The sequence below is a fragment of the Nycticebus coucang genome, chromosome 16 (assembly GCF_027406575.1).
Source record: "Nycticebus coucang isolate mNycCou1 chromosome 16, mNycCou1.pri, whole genome shotgun sequence".
NCBI lineage: Eukaryota > Metazoa > Chordata > Mammalia > Primates > Lorisidae > Nycticebus > Nycticebus coucang.
Window position 1 is genome coordinate 2467191 of NC_069795.1, and position 25237 is coordinate 2492427.

The 25237-nt window shown below is 44.5% G+C and overlaps 1 protein-coding gene and 1 long non-coding RNA gene across 4 annotated transcripts in view; one reads left to right on the forward strand and one right to left on the reverse strand.

Annotated features, from left to right (window-relative positions):
* The window catches only part of TRAPPC10 (trafficking protein particle complex subunit 10), a 96779-nt gene extending 80864 nt beyond the window's left edge, over positions 1–15915 (reverse strand). The window contains exon 1 of one of the 3 annotated variants that reach the window (XM_053565689.1): positions 15661–15915. In XM_053565689.1, coding sequence (XP_053421664.1) covers positions 15661–15727 — 67 coding nt within the window. In that variant the 5' untranslated portion in view covers positions 15728–15915. Of the gene's footprint in view, positions 1–7383; positions 7403–15299; positions 15635–15660 lie in introns of those variants that run through there. The other 2 variants (XM_053565691.1, XM_053565690.1) reach the window with 2 other exon arrangements.
* A 28-nt stretch (positions 15916–15943) lies between these two features.
* Positions 15944–22928, forward strand: LOC128568026 (uncharacterized). Its single transcript, XR_008374972.1, has 3 exons — positions 15944–16150; positions 19772–19972; positions 21127–22928. It is a non-coding gene; the product is annotated as an uncharacterized LOC128568026 (long non-coding RNA).
* Positions 22929–25237: the final 2309 nt, after the last annotated feature.

A 25237-nucleotide genomic window follows, 5' to 3' on the forward strand; every position in this document is an offset into this window, starting at 1 on the left:
GTATAATCTTAGTAAAAAGAAATAGCAACTTTTCTAATAAAATGTATCTCTCACTTTATCTTAAATTGTTGAAGGCATCTGGAGTATTTCAGCCTACTAACAAAGTGGCTGTCTTTAGCCAATGGGCTAAGTCTTGTTTTCAAAAGGTTGGATTTATTCTGCAGGGTTTCACAGGCCCCAGGGCACTAACTCATAGAAAGGACCGAGGACAGATCTTAGCTCTGATTAAGAGAGAACCTGCATGGGGTTGGGGCTACAGTAAGGGGCTCACACCTCAGAGGCTCTCAACCAGGCCCTGGATGAGCTTGAGACTGGGACTCTAGAGAGACTTTATAAGGCTGTAGAGAGACTGCACAGCAGTGACTAGAGACGACCTCCCTTTAAGGCCCCTCCAAGCAAGAGTCGATGATTCTATTTTTGAACAAAAAGTCAAAAGAAAATATATAAATTAAGATTTGCTTTGTAGAAAACTTAGCAGAAATAGCTATTCTTTGAGCATACTATTAACAAAAAGAAAGGTGCAATCCTTGGGTGGCACTGTGGCTCAAAGGGGTAGGGCGCCAGCCCCATATGCCGGAGGTGGCGGGTTCAAACCCAGCCCCAGCCAAAAACTGTAAAAAAAAAAAAAAAAAAAAAGGAAAGGTGCAATCCACCATTAGCCAGTTCACACATGTCTGCAAACAATGTGCTGCAGATGCAGATAGCACTGTCTTTCAGCCCCTGTCTAAGGTTGCCCATAGACGACACTAATTTCTGTTGAACCACTTTTGGTGAAACAGACTTTCAAAAGACTCAAATCCACTGGGTGAGGTGGCTCACACCTGTAATCCCAGCTCTCATGGAGGCCCAGGCAGGTGGATTGCTTGAGCTCAGAAGCTCAAGACCACCCTGAGCCAGAGCAAGATCCTGACTCTAAAAAGAGTCAGGTGTTGTGGCAGGTGCCTGTAGTCCCACCTACTTGGGAGACTGAAGCAAGATGATCGCTTGAGCTCAAGAGTTTGAGGTTGCTGTGAGCTATGACATCATGGACTCTACTCAGGGTGACAAAGTGAGACTCTGTCTCAAAAAACAAAAAAAAAAAACTTTTGAATGGACAATGACAACATCCAAGATTGCAACTGGGAAATCATCTCAGCCTGTTCAATAATGCATAAAGTAGATTTGCTATAATTCAAGTGTAACATCAATGCATTACTGAAAATTAATGCTTCAAATGGGAACTCTTTCATGGGGAAAACTAACATCAAATGCATAACCATGGACGTGGAAACCCTCCCCACTGGGGCTCCCAGGCCATCTGTCCAGGGGCAGGGGCAGGGAGGGTAGGTCAATGAAAAAGCACAAAAAAGGATCCAGACAGTGCCCAGGTTCTATAAGCAGAAAACAAGGTTGAGTCTGCCCCGCTGTCATGACGAGGCAACTGATCCCCATTTCTATGAACAAACACTGGCCTCCCTTTATTGGAAGGCACATATTTGTGAAGTGAAGCAAATGACACTCTCATAGTCCTGAACCTCAAAGTTTGAAGAAGTTTAAAACCAAGTTCAAGGAAGTCACTCCTACAGTGGACTTCCTTACCTTCACTTGTTGTCAGCTGCCACTGATCTCCTGCGTCAGGTTTGTCAAATGACCTTGATTTTAGATCCCAACCCAGTAAGCCCTGCCATTTCATCACTGGCTCTAACACCACATGCCCATCCCCTCTACCTTCTTCCTCCAGCCTCATCTAAATCCTCACCCACAAGCACGTGCTTCCTCTCCCTCTACTCCTCTCTCTCCCAGCAGCCAATCTATAACAATTAATACCCCCAGGAGGTGTAACACAAAGAAAACCAGCACAGTAGTGTTCACCAAGTTTTGTACCGTGGAAGTTTACCAACACACACAGACTAGTCACAAGATAGAATGTCCCCAAATCTCTTCCTGTTTTAACTTAAAAGACAAGGACCGGGCGGCGCCTGTGGCTCAAGGACTAGGGCGCCGGTCCCATATGCCAGAGGTGGTGGGTTCAAACCCAGCCTCGGCCAAAAAACCAAAAAAAAAAAAAAAAAAAAAGACAATGGACCGTGCATGCCATGGATGTTCAGAAGTCTGAATGAACTCTTCTAACCAAGGAGACAAATCACCTTTAGTCCTCAGAGACCAGACTTAATGAAGAGTTTAAAAAGAAAAAGATTGGATAACTTTAGTGTGTGTCACACTTTATGGGGGCAAGACATGATTGCAAGAGGGACTTTACCTAACAATTGCAATCAGTGTAACTGGCTTATTGTACCCTCAATGAATCCCCAACAATAAAAAAAAAAGAAAAAAAAAAAAAAAAAAGATTGGATAACTATAGCAAAATAAAATACTGAAGAATCAGCCTTTAACAGTTTATATATATTTTTACATAAAGAAAATACAGGATAATTATAGCAGTATGAATCATAGTACTCTATTTACAAGTTAAAGAGAAAGCCAGGCGTAGTGGCGTATACCTGTAGTTCCAGCTACTCGGGAGGTTGAGGCTGGAGGTCCACTCTAGCTCAGGAGGTCGAAACTACAGTAAACTATTATGGTGCCACTACACTCCAACATGTATGACAGAGTAAGACCCTGTCACTCAATAAATAAATGAAGACGCTGCCTGCTCCTGACATGACCTTGCTTTGTGGTTTTGGACATAAGAATTCTCAGACTGCTCTTTCCCCAGATTTCTCCTTTACCTACTTCAAGCCTTTGCTCAAGCATCACTAACACAACCATTAAGGAGGGGAATTTAGCAACAACTAGCAAACAACTAGCACAGCTCCAGCAGCCTCCCAACAGATAAGCAAGGTTAAAAGACAAGAGTATTCCCTACAGGACTACTGGAAACAGCAGAAGAGGAAAACAATGCAAATTCCACCACTGGGGAATTAGCAGAATACACCAACAACTGTAATTGTGGTCCTCCGAGAGGCTGAGGCAGGAGGATCACTGAGCTCAGGAGTTCAAAACTAGCCTGAGCAAAATGAAGACCCTGTCTCTACTAAAAACAGAAAAATTAACTGGGTGTGGGTGTAGTCCCAGCTACCTGGGAGGCTAAGGCAGGAGGATTACTTGAGCCAAGGAGTTTGAGGTTGCAGTGAGCCATGACACCACTGTACTTTACCTGGGGTGACAAAAAGATCTCAATACATTGTAAAGTGAAGTGTCGTCCAAGCTACACTGAGAGGAAAAGAGCAAGGTGGGGAAAAAAGAAAAGTATGCCGTTGGCAATCTCTCATCTAAGAAAGAAAAACACAAATACATTTCGACTTATTCTTTCTATATGGAGGAATAAACCACAAAAATTTGTAACAGAATACTTAGGAAAAGGAGGGATTAGGAAGGAGAGGACAGAAAGAACATAATGCTAGATTTCTTTAAATATACCTCATTTTGTAAATTTGATTTTGGAAGTAAATTTTATATAATTATTAAACAAAATTAAATTTTAAAAAGGTTTTCCATAAAAATATCAGGAAAAATAAAACAAAAGGACTTAAATGTATACATACCATGGATCTGCGGTGTAACCTCAAGGAAAGGAACTGTGACAAATGACTTTAAAATGACGGTAACGGGTGGCGCCTGTGGCTCAAAGGGGTAGGGCGTCAGCCCCATATGCCAGAGGTGGTGGGTTCAAACCCAGCCCCGCCCAAAAACTAAAAAAAATTAATAAATAAATAAAAATAAGACGACGGTAACTTGACTGTTCCCTCCTAGTGGGATACACCCAAATACCACAAAAATACTGCTGAAAAAAAAGTTTAAATCTGTGCGTTCTCTAGTCCTGCTGCTGCAGGTAGAGTTAACAGTGTTATTCAGAGACTACGTGTGGTAAGCAAGCATGGGACGCTGTACTCCTGGGTCCCGGGGACCTGGCAGCATCAGCATCACCTGGGCACCTGGTTAGACGTGCTTAGTTTCACAACCCATCCAAATATGCTTGTTCAGAAACTCGAGGGTGGGTTCCAACCCTCCAGGTGACTCTGATACAGCACAATCTAGAGAACCCTGAACTATCATCCCCAAGCACCCATGAGAACTGGGATGCCCAGCTCCCAGCTCTGTCCACTGAAAATGCCCAGCAGTAACTAGAAGTAACAGCTACAGTCTACAGTCTTTGAAGACCGCTGTTCACTGAAAAGAGTCAGGGCTCCTTGGACAAAAGGCTGACTACAGACCAGAGCAGGAGACATAAAAGGAGCCCAGAGCATCATGCCAGACAGCGAAGAATCTAACAAAGATTATCTCAGAAGCCAACCTGAAAGGGGAACTCTTCGGCCAAAGATGGAACCATCTGCACATCAGTGAGGCAACAGCTTCAACAGGTTGAAACATATCACCATGATCATTAAGTAAAGATACATTTGAAAAAGCTAATTGATCACCCACCAAAGGATACCGGTGAACTAACTCACTTCAAAACCAGTAAGGTAAAGGGAAAGAGTCAACCGTGTAATGCCTCACTATACAACCAGATGACCACTTGTTATAAATGTACATTTGTACACGAGTGTATATATGTATAGACACGCACACTCCTCACAGGAGTATTTCAGCTAATAAATGAAAAAGAAATGGCAAAATGAGAATATCACATTTTTCAAGCATTAGGGAATTAATGATATAAAAATAAGTGGCTGCTAACATTACAAGAGACAGACAGACAGACATTATGCGTCTACTGATGAAAGAGCACCCACCACCAGTGAAACAGTATCGCAAAAATAAAATAAATCCAACTCTCCAGCTCTAATTACCAAGTCTAGACAGTGACACCTCTTCAGGACACACAAGCTGGGTTTGTCAATAAATTACAAAAAGAAAAGGAAGATGCAAGGGAATTGAAGATTTTAAGAGAGACACACACAACTTAATCTAAAAACTTTATACTAGTTCAAATTGCTTTTTTTTCAGAAAAAACATTTAAGACATGTAAGAAATCTATACACCGAAATACTTGATACTAAGAAATAGCTCTAGATGTGATTTTATTTATTTATTTTTTTATTTTTTTTTTTGGAGACAGAATCTCACTGTGTCATCCTTGGTAGAGTGCCGTAGCCTCCCAACTCACAGCAACCTCCAACTCTTGGGCTCAAGTGATTCTCTTGCCTCAGCCTCCTGAGTAGCTGGGACGACAGGCACCTGCCACAACACCCAGCTATTTTTTTTTTTTTTTTAGCAGGCCCGGGCCGGGTTTGAACCCACCAGCCCTGGTGCATGTGGCTGGCACCCTAACCACTGACCTATGGGCACCCAGCCATGGTGTGATTTTAAAAAAGACAATAGACTGGGTGGCTTAAACAACAGAAGTTTATTTTCCCAGAGCCTTGGAGGCTGAGATGCCCAGATTCCATTTCTGGGGAGGGCCTGCTTTCTGAATTGCAGGTGGCCACCTTCTTGCTATTACCTCATACGGCCTTTCCTTGATACAAAGATGGGATCCTTTCTCTCTTCCCATAAAACCACTAATGCCATTATGAGGGCCCCACCCTTCTGACCTAATCTGCCCAAAATTACTTCCCCAAAGCGGTATCTTCTAATAACACCATGTTACAAGTTAGGGCTTGAACATATGATTTTGAAAGGGACACATTCAGTCCATAATAAATATTCATGGATAAATTAAAGAATGTCTGACATTTGATTCCAAATAATACAAAACTGGAAGAATGAGGATATAGAGAAATAAGACTGGGCCATTCACCCAAATGTTAAAGTTGGGTGAAAGACTGTAAGGTTTATTTGCACATATTGTAAGTTTCCATAATAAAAAATCTGAAGGGTTACAATTTTCCCATTTCCTTTATCCTTCTCTTTCTTTTTTCCATACCACTTATCACCTAACATATATAATTTATTATTTATGTATATCACCTACCTCCCCTAGACAAGGTAAGCACAAAGAGGGCTGGAATCTTTGCCCTCTGATGTGACCAAGCCCCCACAACACTGCCTGCCAGGGCACAGTAGTTGCTTTTGGACTGATGAACATGACCCATTTCCTTCATATTCTACACTAAACCCAGAAACCCCAAAGGTCAGGGTATCCTACTGTAGAAGTAATGACAGTGCTGGGTGCTGTGTTCTCAGAATATGAATTTAATTTTGGAATGAGTAAGATTACACTAAAAATTTATAGTGTGTTGCTTAGTTCTTAGAATGCTGAAGTACAGGAAAGTGACATCTTTATTTTATTTAACTCTACAGTAAAGTCTTTCTCTGAAAGATAAATTTAGGGACAAACCTCCCCCCTCCTTGTGAGCAGATGGTGTCTGACTCCCTAAGAACTTAGTAGAGCAGAGGGAGAGAGGAGGAATCAGACATTTTGATTCTGGCCCGAGATGTGCTACTAAATAGTAATGACCCATCGTGGTCAGCAAAACTGGCCCTCAGCTTTACAACTTCAAATAACTTCTGATGGTCCTTTTCATCATTAACCTTGATGTTAGAAGTTCACCCTCAGGTCCAGGTAAACTTAAAGTGCCCATAAATGCTGTGCTATAGATTTAGTTAATATTATTACTCAAACGAGCTGTTGTCACTTCCAAGGCACTACCTAAAATTTCAATTCTGAAATTCATGCAGACTTCTAAATGCTAACTGATCTCAGTTAAAAATAAGAAAAACTGAGACCACAGTAGCTCACATCTATAATCCCAGCACATTGGGAGGCTGAGATGGGAGGACAACTTGAGGCTAGCCATTTAAGACTGGCCTGAGCGGGTGGTGCCTGTGGCTTAGTGGGTAGGGCACTGGCCCCATATACCAACGGTGGCAGGTTTGAACCCGGCCCCAGCCAAACTGCAACAAAAAAATAGCTGGGCGTCGGCTCGGCGCCTGTGGCTCAAGCGGCGAAGGCGCCAGCCACATACACCTGAGCTGGTGGGTTCGAATCCAGCCCGGGCCTGCCAAACAACAATGACGGCTGCAACCAAAAAATAGCCGGGCGTTGTGGTGGGCGCCTGTAGTCCCAGCTACTTGGGAGGCGGAGGCAAGAGACTCGCTTGAGCCCAGGAGTTGGAGGTTGCTGTGAGCTGTTATGCCACGGTACTCTACCCAGGGCCACAGCTTTGAGGCTCTGTCTCAAAAAAAAAAAAAAAAGACTGGCCTGAGCAACCCAGCGAAACCACATATCTGGAAAAAAATAGAAAAACCAGCCAGGTGTGATGGCATGCACCTGTAGTCCCAGCTTCTTAGGAGGCTGAGGCAAAAGGATCACTTGAGCCCAATAGTTTGAGGCTGTAGTGAGCTGTGATGATGCCACAGGCGTCTAGCCTAGGAAACATAGAAAGACCCTATCTCCAAAAAGAAACAAGAAAATAAAGAAAACATTCCAAACATACAACTGTTCCTGGTGCAACCAACCTGGTCTAAACCTGTTGTCAGCTCCATCATCATGTCTCCATTTTTTTAAATTTTGCATACAAGGTCCTAAAATAAGATTGACACATTGATTATTAATTTTAAACAAATATTCTGAGAAAAAATATTGTGAATATATTTAAAATAAACATATAGTAAGAGCAGATAGGAAAGAGGGAGGAAAGGCAGAGGAAGAGACAGACACGGGAGGCTTGCAGGCGTGTCTGGGACATCAACAGCTGCAAGGCCTTCCCCAGTCCTGGTCTGTGACTCCAAATCCCAGGCACCAGATCTGGAGCGGGAACGCAGGCACAGGAGAGGCAGCCCTCGGAGGCTCCTTAACGTGACTACACACTCGCACACGAAATCATGCAATTCGTGGGAAAAGACCGTCAACTGGCAAAATTGTTTTCTAGTACCAAAATTCCCTAAATCAGGCATTTCCACTGAAAAGAGTCATTGCATTTCCACTGAAAAGAGAAGTAACTTCAGCCTCCTTGTCTCTCCATAGTAGACTGCAGAGAAAAGCACAGCAGTCCTTTCCAGGGAAGACAGCCTCGTGTGCTCTGCTACTCACACTTGATTATTTCAGACATCCATCAGCACTTTAAAAAAAAATCATACCCTTCAATTTCATTTTCATAAACCAGAATTTACTTTACTAGAAACTCCTGAGAAACACATCTTGTATATTAGGCATGTGAGCTGAATACTTCTAAATTATTAGTTCAAATCCACCCTGGATCTAAAAATGGTAATGGCCTGGGTTCCCAAACTGTGTAGCCAGAGTACCATGGCAGAGTCACAGAGGCACAAAGTGATATTTTGAATTTATGAGTGAAACAGCAATGTTTAAGATGTACAGACCTCACTTGAGGTTTTCACAGTTTCAACATCAGATTAAGCTACAGTTCTTTCTTTTTTTTTTTTTTTATTGTTGGGGATTCATTGAGGGTATAAGAAACCAGGTTACACTGATTGCATTTGTTAGGTAAAGTCTCTCTTGCAATCCTGTCTTGCCCCCAAAAGGTGTGGCACACACCAAGGCCCCACCCCCTCCCTCCTTCCCTCTCTCTGCTCTCCCCTTCCCCACCCACACCGTGTCCTTAATTGTCATTAATTGTCCTCATATCAAAATTGAGTACATAGAATTCATGCTTCTCCATTCTTGTGATGTTTTACTAAGAATAATGTGTTCCACTTCCATCCAGGTTAATACGAAGGATGTAAAGTCTCCATTTTTTTTTTTTAAAGCTTTATTTTATTTTATTTGCAGTTTTTGGCCAGGGCCAGGTTTGAACCTGCCACCTATGGTATATGGGGCCAGCACCCTACTCACTGAGCCACAGGCACTGCCCAAGTCTCCATTTTTTTAATGGTTGAATAGTATTCCATGGTATACATATACCACAGCTTGTTAATCCATTCCTGGGTTGGTGGGCATTTAGGCTGTTTCCACATTTTGGCGATTGTAAATTGAGCTGCAATAAACAGTCTAGTCCAAGTGTCCTTATGATAAAAGGATTTTTTTCCTTCTGGGTAGATGCCCAGTAATGGGATTGCAGGATCAAATGGGAGGTCTAGCTTGAGTGCTTTGAGGTTTCTCCATACTTCCTTCCAGAAAGGCTGTACTAGTTTGCAGTCCCACCAGCAGTGTAAAAGTGTTCCCTTCTCTCCACACCCACGCCAGCATCTGCAGTTTTGAGATTTTGTGATGTGGGCCATTCTCACTGGGGTTAGATGGTATCTCAGAGTGGTTTTGATTTGCATTTCTCTAATTGATAGGGATGATGTGCATTTTTTTATATGTTTGTTAGCCATTCGTCTGTCATCTTTAGAGAAAGTTCTATTCATGTCTCTTGCCCATTGATATATGGGATTGTTGGCTTTTTTCATGTGGATTGATTTGAGTTCTCTACAGATCCTAGTTATCAAGCTTTTGTCTGATTCAAAATATGCAAATATCTTTTCCCATTGTGTAGGTTGTCTATTTGCTTTGGTTGTTGTCTCCTTAGCTGTACAAAAGCTTTTCAGTTTAATTAAGTCCCATTTGTTTATTTTTGTTATTGTTGCAATTGCCACCACAGTCTTCTTCATGAAGTCTTTCCCCAGGCTGATTATCTTCCAGTGTTTTTCCTATGCTTTCTTTGAGGATTTTTATTGTTTCATGCCTTAAATTTAAGTCCTTTATCCATCTTGAATCAATGTTTGTGAGTGGAGAAAGGTGTGGGTCCAGTTTCAGTCTTTTACATGTGGATAACCAGTTCTCTCAGCACCATTTATTGAATAGGGAGTCTTTCCCCCAAGGTATGTTCTTGTTTGGTTTATTGAAGAATAGGTGGTTGTAAGATGTTAGTTTCATTTCCTGGTTTTCTATTCAATTCCAAATGCCTGTCTCTGTTTTTGTGCCAGTACCATGCAGTCTTGACCACTATGGCTTTGTAATACAGCCTAAAATCTGGTATGCTGATGCCCCCAGCTTTATTTTTATTACTAAGAACTGCCTTAGCTATACAGGGTAGATTAAGCTACATTTCTACCAATGACAACATTATCATCGAAAAACGGGGAGGTCATTCTAATAAAAGACAAGTATCATCAAAAAAAAAAAAAAATCAAAGAGGACAGCAGCACACAATCCACCTCCCAGGTTAGAGACACCGACAGGCACAGCTGTCCCATTAGCACGTTACTAACCCGGTTATCTAAGAATGACATAAACACTTTTTCTTCCTATTTAGGTGGGTTTCTTTTTTTTTCAAACAGCTACTGTTAGGACATAATACTTAATAAATTATTAGGACCCAACTACTTAATAAATAGAATTATTAGGTATTCCTTTAAGCCAAGGGGTGTCATGAAAAAATCAGGCATTATGAATAGAGAAAATGTAGAAATCTCTCCTTAGTAGATAACAAATTTCTGCACATTGACTATCTTCCCAGCACTCCTCTAACCCCCTATCAACCCTAAGAGGTCAGTACTCTAACTATCCTTGCTTCACACTGAGGTCCAGTGATATTATATAACACCTAAGGCCACCACACAGTGGAAATGACATATAAAGCAAATTAAGCACATCTGGAGAGCAGAGTCCCTGCTCTCCAAATACGCAGTATATTCTATGGCAGCGGTTCTCAACCTATGGGTCATAACCCCTTGGTAAGAATGAAAATACATCGCGGCGTTAGGAAGGTTAAGAACCACTGCTCTATGGGGCCAGACACAGTAGGTCAAGTCTGTAACCCCAGCACTTTGGCAGGCCAAGGGAGGAGGATCACTTGAAGCCAGTTTAAGAACAGCTCGGGCAATGCACCAAGACATCTCTTAAAAAAAAAAAAAAAACAGCTGGGCATTGTGGCGGGCGTCCGTAGTCCCCGCTACTCAGGAAGCTGAGGCAAGAGAATCGCCTAAGCCCAAAGAGCTGGAGGTTGCTGTGAGCTGTGATGTCACAGGACTCTACCAAAGGCAACAAAGTGAGACTCTGTCTCTAAAAAAAAAAAAAAAGAAAAGAGAAACAGGCAATATAGGAAAAATGTGACCAGAGAAAACAGACTATCTGGGAGAGCACCATTATTTTTCAGAGATCATACAACTCCAAGTTGATAGTTACATTTTATTTTAGGTATAATGCCCAATAGTTAACAAAGAAAAGCCACAATCAGTGGAATTACATCAACTTTGTCCACTGAATGAGACAACTGGAAAAGGAACATGTGTTTCCCAATACACCCTTGGGTCAAAAACCCAAGTCTTTATTTTAAATCAGAGAAATAACTCCACGGCTGGAAAAAAAGAAAAATCTAAGCTAAAACTTAAATTCGGGTCAAACAGACATGCTAAATTTGTTTCAGTTTCACTAAGGCATTTTTCACGATTAATATATTACAGGTATTCAAACTGCTATGATTAGGTAGCTCATCACCCAACCCCATCAAAGTATCCATTTTACTAATGGTTCAGCTGATCGTTCCATACACTTCCATACAGATACACTTTTCAGTATGCACAAGCTTTAGCTAGTTTTGGAGTTAAGCAGATCCCCACATTAGGCAGTCCCTCTTCAACAGAAGCTATTAAATAGGAGTTTAATCATGGATTAAAGTCTATTAAAACATTGAGCAACCTTCAAAATATTACTAAAATAATTCAGCAAGGTTTTCAATGATCGTTTACCCCCTAATGCCTGGAAACTTTTCATTCCTTTCATGACCACATATAAACAGTCCTTACGGGGCGGCATCTGTGGCTCAGTCGGTAAGGCACCGGCCCCATATACCAAGGGTGGAGGGTTCAAACCCAGCCCCGGCTGAACTGCAAAAAATAGCCGGGCATTGTGGCGGGCGCCTGTAGTCCCAGCTACTCTGGAGGCTGAGGCAGGAGAATCGCTTAAGCCCAGGAGTTGGAGGTTGCTGTGAGCTGTGTGAGGCCATGGCACTCTACTGAGGGCCATAAAGTGAGACTGTCTCTACAAAAAAAAAAAAAAAACAGTCCTTACGTTTACCTGAACCAGTTACATTCCATTACTTTCCAAAAAGGTCTCAGCACCATTCATTTTCACAAAAGTACAATGTTATAAATTCTATGAAAAAAATCGCCCCCATCTTCCCCTCTCACTCCCTGCTCTCTACTCTCAGTCCCTCTGTCTCATTTCTTCCCCCTACTCTCTCCCCTTTCTCGAATATAAACTTATATTTATATATCTTTAAAAAAAGAAAAAAATGGTAACAATCATAATCTTTACTTTCATTTTAAAATGAACACAGATTTGAATACTTAAGATGTAAACAAACTTTCAAAAACAAAAATGTTGCCTATTCAGGTTAACTACTAAAAAGTCTGTCTGAAGAGTTAATTAGCCTCTGGGCAGATTTATTAAAGCAATTTTCCTACCAATTTTGTCCACATGGCTTACACTAACTTCTACTTTCAAAACCTGCACAACCAGAAGAACAGACATGATAAGGTATGGAGTGAAACCAAGACAAGTGCTTCCCAAAGCTTCGGTCCCAGACAGAGCAAAACGTACTTCAAGAGAGACCCAGCACTCCTCCGACCACCTGGCACACATTCGTCCTCATAACTCCACACCAACCCTACGAGGTCGGTCTCTATCTACTCCCACTTCACGCTGAGGTCCAGTGAGAACACATAACACCTAAGGTTACCACCATACAAGACATAACTTTTTAACCACACTCTGATGGAAAGGATATACAAAGCATGTGAGCACATTTGGTGACGCCTTTAGTCCCTGCTCTCCAAATATGCAGAATACTCTATGGAGCTGGGCACAGTGAATTATGAAGTCAGTGTTTCTAAAAGTAAAAAAAAAAAAAAAAAATGTATTTATAAAATGACCTTTTCTGTTTTTTCTTTTCTTTTCTTTTCTTTTTTTGAGACAGGGTCTCAAGCTGTCACCCTGGGTAGAGTGCTATGTCATCATAGCTCACAGCAACCTCAAATTCTTGGGCTCAAGCAATCCCCTTGCCTCAGATTTTCTATTTTCAGTAGAGACCAGGTCTTGCTTTTGCTCAGGCTGGTCTCCAACTTATGAGCTCAAGCAATCCACCCACCTTGGTCTAGGATTATAGTGCTAGCCATCGCACCCGGCCTCAAGTTAACTTCTCTCAAAGTTTACTGAAGCCACTTTCTTTTCTGAGACTCCAATGAATAAAAAGTTATGCCTTCTTAGACCACGATGACATCAGTGCAGATAACATTTACCCTGCTGCTCTAAACACATGAAAATTCTCCACCAACACATAATATTCCAGTAATCTTGAGGAAAGAGAAATGCATCCTTTAGCTATCAATCATATATGCATGTTTAAACTTTAAACATGTACTTCAAAAACTGACTACCAAGAGAACAAATATTATTTATGATTAAATCCAATGAACTTTCAAAACTTTCCCTTCAGAAATGTATTTACACAATACCTGTGGAAACATATTGCTACTAAAATGTAAGTCAAGGAAGAGGTAGGAGATACAATTGGATACATGAATACAAGCACTAAATATTTATCCAGCACTCATAACATGCCCAGCACTTTGGGAGAAAATATTTCATGATATGAAAGACAGAAACCTAACATGAACTGAGAATGGCTTCATCTTCCCTAGGAATTGCAGGGCCTTCCAACCAGCTCTACCCACACCTGTCCTCTGAGATTGAAGGCAGAGTCCAGAAAGACTTTCAGTTGATAAATATTCTGGGAAGAAAAAAAAGCAGCTATTGCTGAGCTACACAAGTCTCCCCAACTTACATAAATGAGATAGCCCATTTTCCTAAGAAAATCTATCATCCAAAAATGAAGCAACAAACTTCAACTTTAAATATGCAATTTCTCAGGAATATGACTAGAGGGAGCATAAAAAGAGCATGCCCAATAATCATAAAGAAGAAAGAATGAGAAAAAGAGGAGTGCTCAACACCTATACAATAGTCTACTCTGGCCTAGGCACCCGGATTTTGCAATAGAGAGTGTTTCCCTTCAAAGAATGAAAGACAATTTCAAAAAATAAACTGCCTATGGGCAGCACCTGTGGCTCAACGAAGTAGGGCGCTGGCCCCATATGCCAGAGGTGGTGGGTTCAAACCCAGCCCTGGCCAAAAACTGCAAAAAAAGAAATAATAAATAAACCGCCTAAGTTCATGAAAATACAGAATATTATCAAGTTCAAACATCCTGTTTTGGGCTCGGCGCCTGTAACTCGAATGGGTAGGGCGCTGGCCACATATACCAAGACTGGCGGGTTCAAACCCAGTCCAGGCTTGTCAAACAACAATGATGACTACAACAAGAAGAAAAAAAAGCTGGGTGTTGTGGCAGCGCCCGCAGTCCCAGCTATATGGGAGGCTGAGGCAAGAGAATCGCTTAAGAACAAGAGTTTGAGGTTGCTGTGAGCCGTGATGCCACAGCTCTCTACCAAGGGCAACATAGTGAAGACTGTCTCAAAAAAAAAAAAAACAAAAAAAAAAACCTGTTTTAGGCAGGGTAAGGTGGCTGATACCTGTAATCCTAGAGCTCTGGGAGGCAGAGGCAGGTGGATTTTCTGAGCTCACGAGTTTGAGACCAGCCTGAGCAAGAGCCAGGCACAGTCTCTTAAAAAAAAAAAAAATAGTCAGGTGTTGTGGTAGGCGCCTGTTGTTCCAGCTACTCCAGAAACTGAGGCCAGAGGATCACTTAAGCCCAGGAATTTGAGGTTACTATGAGCTATGACGCCAGAGCACTCTACCCAGGGAGACACAGTGAGACTCTGTTTAAAAAAAAAAAAAAAAAAAATTCCTGTTTCAAATATCTCTCTGCAAGACATCAAAATGCTAGCCAACATTTCAACACTTCCCACAAGCGGTTTTTGATAGTGTAAGTCCAAAGTTACACTTGTAAAAATTAGGGTAATTTTTTTCTATAACAGAAAAAATAGTTAATTTGCATTAAAATGTGGGGATAGGAAAAAATGACACCCAGAGAGGCACTCATCCAGTTTCTCAGAGTATGCACTGCATTCGCCAGGAGACTGTTAATGCGCTGCAGGGGTGTCCAACCTTTGGCTTCTCTGTGCCACACTATAAGAGTTGTCTTGGACTACACATTAAAAACACAAAAGCTAATGAGCAAACTAACAAAAAGTCCATGCATAATTTTCGTGATACCCGCCACCACAGATAAGAAAAAAAAGTCCCTACATAATCCCCATGTGGCCCGCGAGCCCCAGGTTGGACACCCCTGGCTAGTGAGCAGCTCACCTAACCCCCTGAACCGCGGCTTTCTCATCCGTAAAACTGTCAGAGGGGGACAGCAGGGAAGATTCAATTCGCCAAGGCGCGAAAAGCAAGTCCCAGGTCGCAGCCTGAGCTCAGCCCACGCTGGGGCGGCCCAGACCATGACCCGCATCACCCAAGTACAAACCTGCTCCTACTTGGTCAACACCCACAAGCGAGAGCCTCTAGGACCCTCCCGCCGGGAAGGACGCCCGTGCGGAAGGACGAGCTCCGGCCTCGGGGCGCGCGGCTCGGCCGCCCCCGCCCTCACCCGGGGCTCTGGCCGCTCGCTTCGTCCCGCGGGCTCTGCCCGAGTGCAGCCGCCGGGAGAACACCCCGAAACCGGGAAGCCGCCGGGTCGGAGAGCCCCGCCGCAGCCGCCGCCCCGGCCACACCTCCAGGAAGCGGCCGGCCGAGAGCGCGCCGGCGCGGCCCGGGGCCGGGGACCGAGAGGCCGGAGCCCAGGCCCGCCCGAACGGCCGCCGCGCCCTCCCCCGCCGGGCACTCACAGGTGACGATGGGCTTGTTCTCCATGGTGTAGATCACCGGCGGCAGCGGCTCCTCAGGGGCGTCCATGGGCGTCCGGGGTCACCGTCCTGGCCCCTCGCGCCCCATGGGCAGCCCCGAGGCCGCGCCGGGCCCAGCCCGAGCCCGAGCCTGAGCCTGAGCGGCGCCACGGGCCGTGACAGCGACGCCCGTCCGGCCGCGCGAGGCAGCTCCGGAGCCGGTCGCGCCGCCGCCGCTGCCCGCCGCTTTCACTTCCGGTCTCGCCGCCGCAGCCGCATGACCGCTTCCGGGTCGCGCGAGGCTTAAAGGGGAGGACCGTCCCTCCGCCTGGCCTCCGACGGAAAGCGGGCGTGCGCGGGTCCACGCCGGAGGGAAGCGGGTCCCCTGGGCTGCCTGAGGTCAGGGCTCAACCCGAGAGCGCGGCGGAGCGCTGGGCCGGCTCTGGCCGAGCCGCTGCGTGGCGACGGTGGCCGCGGCTGCAGGTGGAGCACGGTAAGGTCCCCTGCGGGTGTCTCCGTGGAACGAGCCGCCTTCTGCCCGGGCTCCGTCGGCCCCGCCCGGGGCTTCCCTTCTGGGCGGTGGTGCGCACTTTGCGAATGCTGCGAAATAAAACTTCCCTCTTGGACGGCGCCTGTGACTCAGTGAGTAGGGCGCCGGCCCCATATGCCGAGGGTGGCGGGTTTAAACCCGGCCCCGGCTGAACTGCAACCAAAAATAGCCGGGCGTTGTGGCGGGCGCCTGTATTCCCAGCTGCTCGGGAGGCTGAGGCAGGAGAATCGCCTAAGCCCAGGAGTTGGAGGTTGCTGTGAGCTGTGTGAGGCCACGGCACTCTACCTGAGGGCGGTGCGGTGAGACTCGGTCTCTACAAAAAAAAAAAATACTTCCCTCTTAACTGTGTCTAAACTTCTTGTGCGAGTAAAGTGAGGTTGAGGTAACTTCTGTTCGTGAAATAAATTGCCAACCTAAAATAATCAAAAGGGGCAGAATCTAGTTTAAAGAGTTTATTCAGGGGCGACGTTTGAGGACAGGAAGCCCAGATTCCACAAAATTTGGGATCATTTATTTAGACACAGCAAAGGGAAGCTGAACAGAATTTCAACATCTTACTAAGGGATACTTACAATGATCAGATTGGTGTGCTTTTTCTCTCAGGAGAGGTATATATTTAACATTCCACATGAAGATGTCACAGTCACGAAATCCTTTGCTGTTCTGGTCTCAGGTACAGAACAGTAAAGGAGACTGTTACTCTAACAAAGACCAGTGAATGCCTAGAAGGAGGAGGTCTGGTCTCTGGACTCTCCCAGTCGTTTGCAGGTAAATCAATAATTTAGGAGGTAAAATTGCAAACATGCTGCCTGATTCAGCCTCCAAGGTTTAACTTCCCCCTTGGCATAATAAATTTAGAGGGTCCTGAAGTTTTGTTTTTTGTTAAGAAAATGTGTGGGTGAAATAGTTTGAGAGCGTGAACACAGCTGCTCAAGCCGTGTGCATGGTGTATCTTGGTATGTAGTAGCTGTATGAGAGGCAAGACCTGACTTCAGGGCTGCTGAAGCAGCTGGACCCAGCACAGCAGAACTGGAAAGGAAGGGCATGGAGTCAGAAGTCCCTCTGGAGCTCCCTCAAAGTCCTTGGCCCAGGCTGAGCTAAGTGTGTGTAGGATGAGACTCATGGGACTTACCAGGAAGTGGCTGATAACAGAATTGAGAATGTCAGGAGGAGGAGATGTCAAGCAGTGCTATAGGAAAGACCTTAAACCACGGACACAAGACATTCCACTTACTCTCTAAATTGAGACCACATCCCCAAGGGTCAGCAAATTTTACCATTAAAGACCCAGGTAAGTATTTTAGGTTCTGCAGGCCTCATACAGTTTTTGTCTCATATATTTTTGTTTGTTTTTTAACAAGTCTTTAAAAAACTGTTCTTAGCTCAAAGGCTATACAAAAACAAGCCATGGCCATGTGGCTTGTGAGCCATAGATTCGCCCCAAAATAAAGCCTACACTAGATGTACCTTAACAAAACCTAAGTAAAAACTTTGACAAAATCTTCAAAAGAGACAGGGTTTGGAGCATAAGTCCTGCCAAGTTAGAAGGGCTTGAGAAAGACCTTAGACCAGAGGTTCTCAACCTGTGGGTCTCAACCCCTTTTTAACAATGAAAATACATTGCGGCATTAGGAAGGTTTGGAACCACTACCTTAGACCCTACTGAACAAAGCATAAAACTAAACCTACTCAAACCCAAGGTGACAAATACAGTAATTGGGCTGAAAACTGAAAGAAAAATCAAGATTCTTCAGTAGAAAATGATTAAGAAATGTATAATTTATTATTTGTCAATGTCCAGTATACACTAAAAAGAACACTACACGTGCAAAGAAATAGGAAAATGTAAACCACAATTGAGAAAAAAGGCAGTCAATAGAAATTAGCCTCCTGATGGTCTAGATGTTGTATTTAGAGACTCCCAAAGCAACTATGAAAAATACATTCAAAGCATTAAATGAAAACGTGGTCTTAAGGAATAAAGAGACAGGGACTTACAGCAAAGTAATAGAAAGTTGTTTGTTTGTTTCTTTTTTGAGACAGTTTCACTTTGTCACCCTTGGTTGAGGTGCCGTGATGTCATCATAGCTCACAGCAACGTCAAACTCTTGGGCTCAAGCTATTCTCTTGCCTCAGCCTCCTGAGTAGCTGATACCACAGGCATCTGCCACACCACCAAGCTATTTTTAGAAACAGGGTATCTTGCTTGCTCAGGCTGGTCTGGAACCTGTGAGCTCAAGCAATCCACCCACCTCAGCCTCCGAGAGTGCTGGGATTACAGGAGCGAGCCTCCATGCCCAGCAATAAAAAATATTTTAAAAGAATCAAATGAAAATTCTAAAACTAGTACAGTAGCTGAAATGAAAATTTTACTGAATTGCATTACCAGGAGATTGTAGATAACAGAAGAAGGAGGTAGTGATTTTGAAGACAGAAATTATTAATCTGAAGAAGAGGAAAAAGATGGAAGAAAAATAAACAGGACCTCAGAGAGCTGAGGGCAGTGTGAAATGGCCCAAATAACGTGTAGCAGTCCCAGAGGAGAATGAAAAGACGAGGGCAGAAAAATATTTTTGTGAAGTAATGACCCCAAATCCAAAAACTTGTGGAGAAACATTGATTTACAGGTCAAGAAGCTCAGCAAAACCTGAGGATACATGCATACAAAGAAAATTGCTTGCAGGCACATCACAAACTGCTGAAAATTATAGAAAAAAAGAAAATCTTAAAAGCAGCCAGGAAGGACCAGTCTCAGTGGCTCATGCCTGTAATTCTAGCACTCTGGGAGACTGAGGCAGGTGGATTGCCCTGAGCCTGTGGTTCATTGAGTAGGGCGCTGGCCCCATATACGGAGGGTGGCGGGTTCAAACCCAGCCCTGGCCAAAGTGCAACAAAAAAATAGCCGGGTGTTGTGGCTGGCGCCTGTAGACCCAGCTACTTGGGAGGCTGAGAAAAGAGAATCGCCTAAGCCCAGGAGTTGGTGCTGTGTGACACCATCGCACTCTACTGAGGGCAATAAAGTGAGACTCTGTCTACACAAAAAAAAACAGGTTGCAGCATCATTTGCAGTAGCAACATTTGGAAACAACCCAAATGTCAAAAATTGTGTTACACAAATTATTCTATGTCCATTTGATGAGTTATTGTGTCACCTTCAATATAGTGTTTAGAAAAGGTTTAACTGATAGAAATCATAATTAAAAGTGAAGTTGTAATGTGATAAGTACAGAAACGTAAAAAAACCCACTTTTAGCATTACAAAAGAGGTTGGAAGAAATGCATCAAAACTCTGAGTGACCATCCCTGGGCCATGAACGGTGGGTGGCTGCTTCCCCTGTCCCCACTTCTCCGCATTTCCCACTTGTTCTGTGAGGGCCTTGCCTGTGCGCAACGCAGAGCTACACTGTCGCAGCAGGTTCTGGTTCCTAAATTACCCTTCATGTTTCCTGAGCCCGCTCTGCCATCTGAAAGCAGGGATAATGATGAAATTTTTCCTTCTCCAAATCATGAATTCTCGATTGTTTTAATTCTTACAAAAACTCAAATCCTATTTTCATGTCGCAGATGGGACGGAGGCACAGAGGTCTAGTGCTTGACCTGCAGCAGCTCTGAGGTCAGACCTGTGGGGCTCAGCCTCGCCTGGAACACCAGGAACACCCCACTCATAGCCACTCCTGAATGCCACAGTGCCCAAGGATACCTCACTACCATTGTCATCCCATTTCATACCGGAGGAAACTGAGGCACAGCGGGTTTCCAGCACAGGTAGGGTGTACCCAGGCTGCGGCCGGACGCCTCCTCTAGCTGAGTCACCTGTTGCTGTTACTGTGCATTATTTTAACAAGGAACCTGCTCTGCCTGTGTGCATACACAGAAACGGTACACTCCTCCTAGGCTTTACTCTGCATAATGTCATTTAAATAAGCAGCAATAATGAAATCAAACCTGGCGTGGAGGACGGCATTTCTGAACACCGTCCAGTGCTCCTATTTTTAACACTGTTGCCTTTTCCTCTTGGCTTCCTGACAGTCTGGGTTCTCACACACTCTCTGCAGGCAGAGGTTACTCTCCAGAAGGCCTGATGGTGCCTGAGCCCCCTGCCCCTCACTCACATCCCTGCAGATGGAGTGCAAGGTAGCGGTGGCAGCAGCAGTGGGAGCAGCTGCCCCACTGAGGCCTCCTCTGTGTTCCACGCGTCCCTGGCTGCTCTCAGGACCTGGGAGCTGCCTGCTGCTCAGTGCCAGAGCTGGCCATGGCCTGGCTTAGCCACTGGAGCAGGGCCACTGTCTCTTGGCCAGCCCCTGGAATATCTAATTGGGGTGGGTGAGGTAGAATGACACAGGCAGAAGAGGTGGTGGGAGGGATGGGCCAGTCAAGGGCTGAGCTGTCCAGCAAGCCAGCCTCAAGGGCACCGCACTTCACCGGAGCAAGCTGGAAGTGGGACATCAGCTACCTCGGGTTTTTAGGCGTCTTCCTACATTACTGGTACAGTGGACAATCGTCCGGCCACAAGGGCCCAAGAGAACAGCCGTCACTGGCGCATGCAGACCCCATCAGACATGCCAGGCACCCCGGTCACATGCCCTCAGCTTCTCTGGGCTCACCTGCAGCATGTTGGCACCAGGCATTGTTAGCGTTCCACCTCTGGGACCTGCCTCAGGCTCAGAACCTTCCTCAAGGGCCCATGAGCAAGCTTTACCAGGAAGTGTTGGAAAATTGCCATCATCATCCCTCCTCCAACGATGGGGGCGCTGGGGCAGGTAGGCAGCTGTGCAAATCTCCCTTTGCCTGGGGGTGCATTGTGCACAGCTTCTGACGGGGCCTGGCAATGGAGCCAACAGCAGAACCAGCTCATGAAATCCAACTTGGCCCCTTGGCATCATCTCCCCCACCCCACACCCTCTTCTTCCTCTCTTCAGGGCCATCCCAGAGAAATCAGCTGCACTGAGGTCCTTGCTCACACCCTGCCTAGAAAGGAGTCGGCTGCCTGATGAAAGCCTCTCTCCCGCATGCTCTGCGTCCAGCCACCAGCACTGAGAAGGGCACCAGTAGTTGCCCAGAACTCTAGAATGGATGCGTCCATGGCCTCGTTACTGAGATCAATGGTTCATCTTATTTCCTTAATGTGAAATGTTTAATACACTGTCATAGAACTTGGCTGGCTAAGAAATTACAAGTAATAAGTGCTTTGTTTTGAACCACGGAGTACTTCATTGTTATTATGGGAAACCCAGCTCTCCCTATCCCACCTTTTAAATCAACGTGGAAGCAGTGTTTGAGTGCTGTCGGTCTGCAAGGGGCCTGGTGGCCTCAGCAGCCATCATTCTGCTATCCTGGAAAGATGGCTGGAGCTCCAGACCTAAGGTGACAACACAGAAGGAAGCGCAGCACCTTCTCATAAACGCTGACTGGACACTGAGCTACCGAGAAGACCTCAATAGAGCTCCAGAATTCACAGGGAAGTGTTTCCTGCTTACAAGGCAGTAACGCTGGAAACTGGAAAGTAGAGGTCCATTTTACTCGGAAATCTATAGATTTTTTCCTTAACTCTTAGGCCAAAGGCAAAAATAAATCCACATGCACAATCCCTAAGGTAAGGGAACACGGCCTGTCAGGAACTGTGAGTAGTGCTTCATGGGAAACACAGAGCCTCAAATTCAAACATGTCGATTATTTTAAAAGGAAGAATGAAAGTCAGGGAATTCAGCACTGATTTAAAGGGTTAGAAAATAAAGACTGGCGCGGTGGCTCACGCTGAGGCAGGTGGGCTACCTGAGCTCACAGCTCACCACCCCGAGCGGGGCGGCACCTGTGGCTCAGCGGGTAAGGCGCAGGCCCCATATACTGAGGGTGGCGGGTTCAAACTCGGCCCCGACCAAAACTGCAACAAAAAAATTGGCGGGCGCCTGTAGTCCCAGCTACTTGGGGGGCTGAGTCAAGAGAATCGCCTAAGCCCAAGGATTTGGTGGTTGCTGTGAGCTGTGTGACGCCACGGCACTTCACCGAGGGAAATAAGGTGAGACTCTGTCTCTACAAAAAAAAAAAAAAAACCACCCTGAGCCAGAGCGAGACCCCTGTCTCTAAAAATAGCTGGGCATTGTGGTGGGCGTATGTAGTCCCAGCTACCTGAGAAGTTGAAGCTAGAGAATTGCATGAGCCCAAGAGTTTGAGGTTGCTGTGAGCTAAGAGGCCATGGCACTCTACTGAAGGCAAAGTGAGACCCTGTCTCAAAATAAATAAATAAATAAAATAAAGGTTAGAAAATAAAAAAACAAGAATAAGTGAGAATAAAGTAGAAGGATGGAATTAATAAAAGCAAAAACAGAAATAAGTGAGGAGAAAATAGAAAAAACAAGTAGAAATAAGTAATAAGGCAAATTTGAATAAAAAAATGAGTAAATGACTAGCTAATTGAGTGAAGGAAATAATGGAGAAAACACAAATACACAAAAAGTGAGAATGTGGAAAACAACCATAGGAATAAGGAAAATTCAAGTGACTATTAAATAAAATTTAGTTCATGCATGGCGGCTCGATAAAATAGGAATTCATGGATGCTTTTGTAACAAGGAAATATATGTTAACATTATGTTCACTTAAATAAATACCAACCTAAAAGTCAGCATCATCCTTAATGAGGAAACTCTGGAGTTATTCCCATTAAAGTCAGAAACAAGGCAGGAATCCCCAGCGTCACTGCTATTTAACCTGGTACTATATATTGGCCAATGTAATTTGTGGGTTTTGGCCGGGGCTGGGTTTGAACATGCCACCTCCGGCATATGGGACCGGCGCCCTACTCCTTGAGCCACAGGCACCACAGGCCAGTGTAATTTGATAAGAAAAAAGAAATTAGAGGTATAACAAGTATCGTTATTTTGTGCACACCCAACTTTATGGTTAAAAACAGACAAAAAGAATCCCAAAATTACTATTTTGGAAATTAGATGATTGTACAACTATAAAGAATTTTAAATGAGCATAAATAATAAGACCATTTAGTGGGTTAAATATTAAAATGAATATACAGAAAGCGATAATTTTCATATATATCAATAAATATCTACAAACAACTATCAATAACAACACAGAAGATCGGTGTGTGTGCATGTGGGTGTGGGTGTCATCTAGAAGAAATGATGGGAAGGAGGACTCCACAATGGCAACAAACAATATATAAAATATCTGGAATCCATGTATCAAGTATTGTGTAGGTGACCCAGGAGGCAGCCTTGAAGGGGCCCAAAGTTGACCTCAAAAATGAAACAAATGGCCAGGTGCAGTGGCTCACGCCTGTAATCCCAGCACTCTGGGAGGCTGAGGCAGGTGGATCACCTGAGCTTACAGGTTTGAGACCAGCCTGAGCAAGATCCAGACCCCATCTCTAAAAATAGCTGGACAGTGTGGCAGGTGCCTGTAGTCCCAGCTACTTGTGAGGTTGAGGCCAGAGAATCACTTGAGCCCAAGAGTTTGAGGTTTCAGGGAGCTGTGATGCCACAGCCCTCTACTGAGGGTGACATAGTGAGACTCTGTCTCAAAAAAAAAAAAAAAATGAAATGAGAGGAAACTCAACCTTATGAATATACTCACTCTTACTAAATTGACCTCTAAATTTAATGAAACTCTTTTCATAAATAGTACCAACAAGCTTACTTTTCTGTAACTGGAGAAGCTGATTCCAAAAATAACATAAAAATTTTTAAAAAGGGTAATTGGGCAAACCTGCAAAGAAAGAGTAATAAGCAGACCTTGTGAGACAGTGAAACACACCCAAAGCCTTAGTAACTAAAGTGGTGTGGCACCCACAAGCCAGTGGGGCAAAGCAAAACTTCAGAAGTAGACCCAGGCGTGGCACCTATAGCTCAGCGGCGCTTGTAGCTCAGCGGCTGGGGTGCCAGCTACGTGCACCAGGGCTGGTGAGTTCGAATCCGGCCTGGGGCCTGCCAAACAATGACAGAAATAGACCCAAACGTGTATAGGAGTTTGACACATGATAAAGTTGGAATTTCAAATCAAAGCATGTTAAAATAGATTTAAACAGTTTCTGGGGAAATATTAGGAGAGAACGGAATGACAAACATTCAATAAAGAAACACAATTTGCATTTCCATTCTTTTTACAACCTTTTCCAGGAGTATGGCTGAAATTAGTCTAACCCGGCGAGAAGACCGTCCTGCCTGTTTTTGACTCCACTGCCATCATCACCACCTGGTTTATTTTGTGATTCTGCGCAGCACAGCAATTCTGGCTTAGTACAGTAATTTTAAAAATACCATCGCTGAGTACTTACTATATGGTAAGATCTAGTCATACACAGAGGGTGCCAAAAATGTATACGCTATTTTAAAAAGGAAAGCGCTATATTAAACTGTAATACTCAACACACACTGATAACAAAAGATGAATACAAGTGGCATTGGACATCTGCAATCACAAGAGGCGCTCGCAGTGACCACCAGCGTCCAAACATGTCCGATCCCTGCCGAGCAGCGCTGACCAAGCGCCCACTTGTACCGCATGCCCACCATTTCAGTTTCTCATTGCCAGGGACCTAGTTTTCCACAGTACCCCACATCCTCGAAGGTCCCCCGCCCCCAGGTAGAAGCCAAGGGGTGTCAATTCAGGAGACCATGGGAGAAATTCCGCCAAACCTCTTCATCCTTCCAAGAAGAAAATTCTTCTTGAGTAGCTGTCACATTGCAGTGCAGGTAATGATCTTGGGATGAAAACTTTCCATTTTGCTGTTTTAGGAACGTTCTGTGGCTTGCTCTGCTGACTCCCATCTCATGTGCACGCTGTCTGGTAGACTCTGTGTGAGCGTGTGAACTGTTCAGCACCACGGCAGAAGCAGCAGGACGTGTTGCTGTGTGAGGTCACACTCAGCACGGGGCACCTCACACACACACTCTCCTCTGTGCCTGCAGTTGTCAAGCGTGTTGGAGGTTCTGTACACTCACGCCTCCATTGTTGTTGTACTTCCATGACATTCTTGAGTTCCAACTACCACTTCAAAATGGTCTCATACACTGG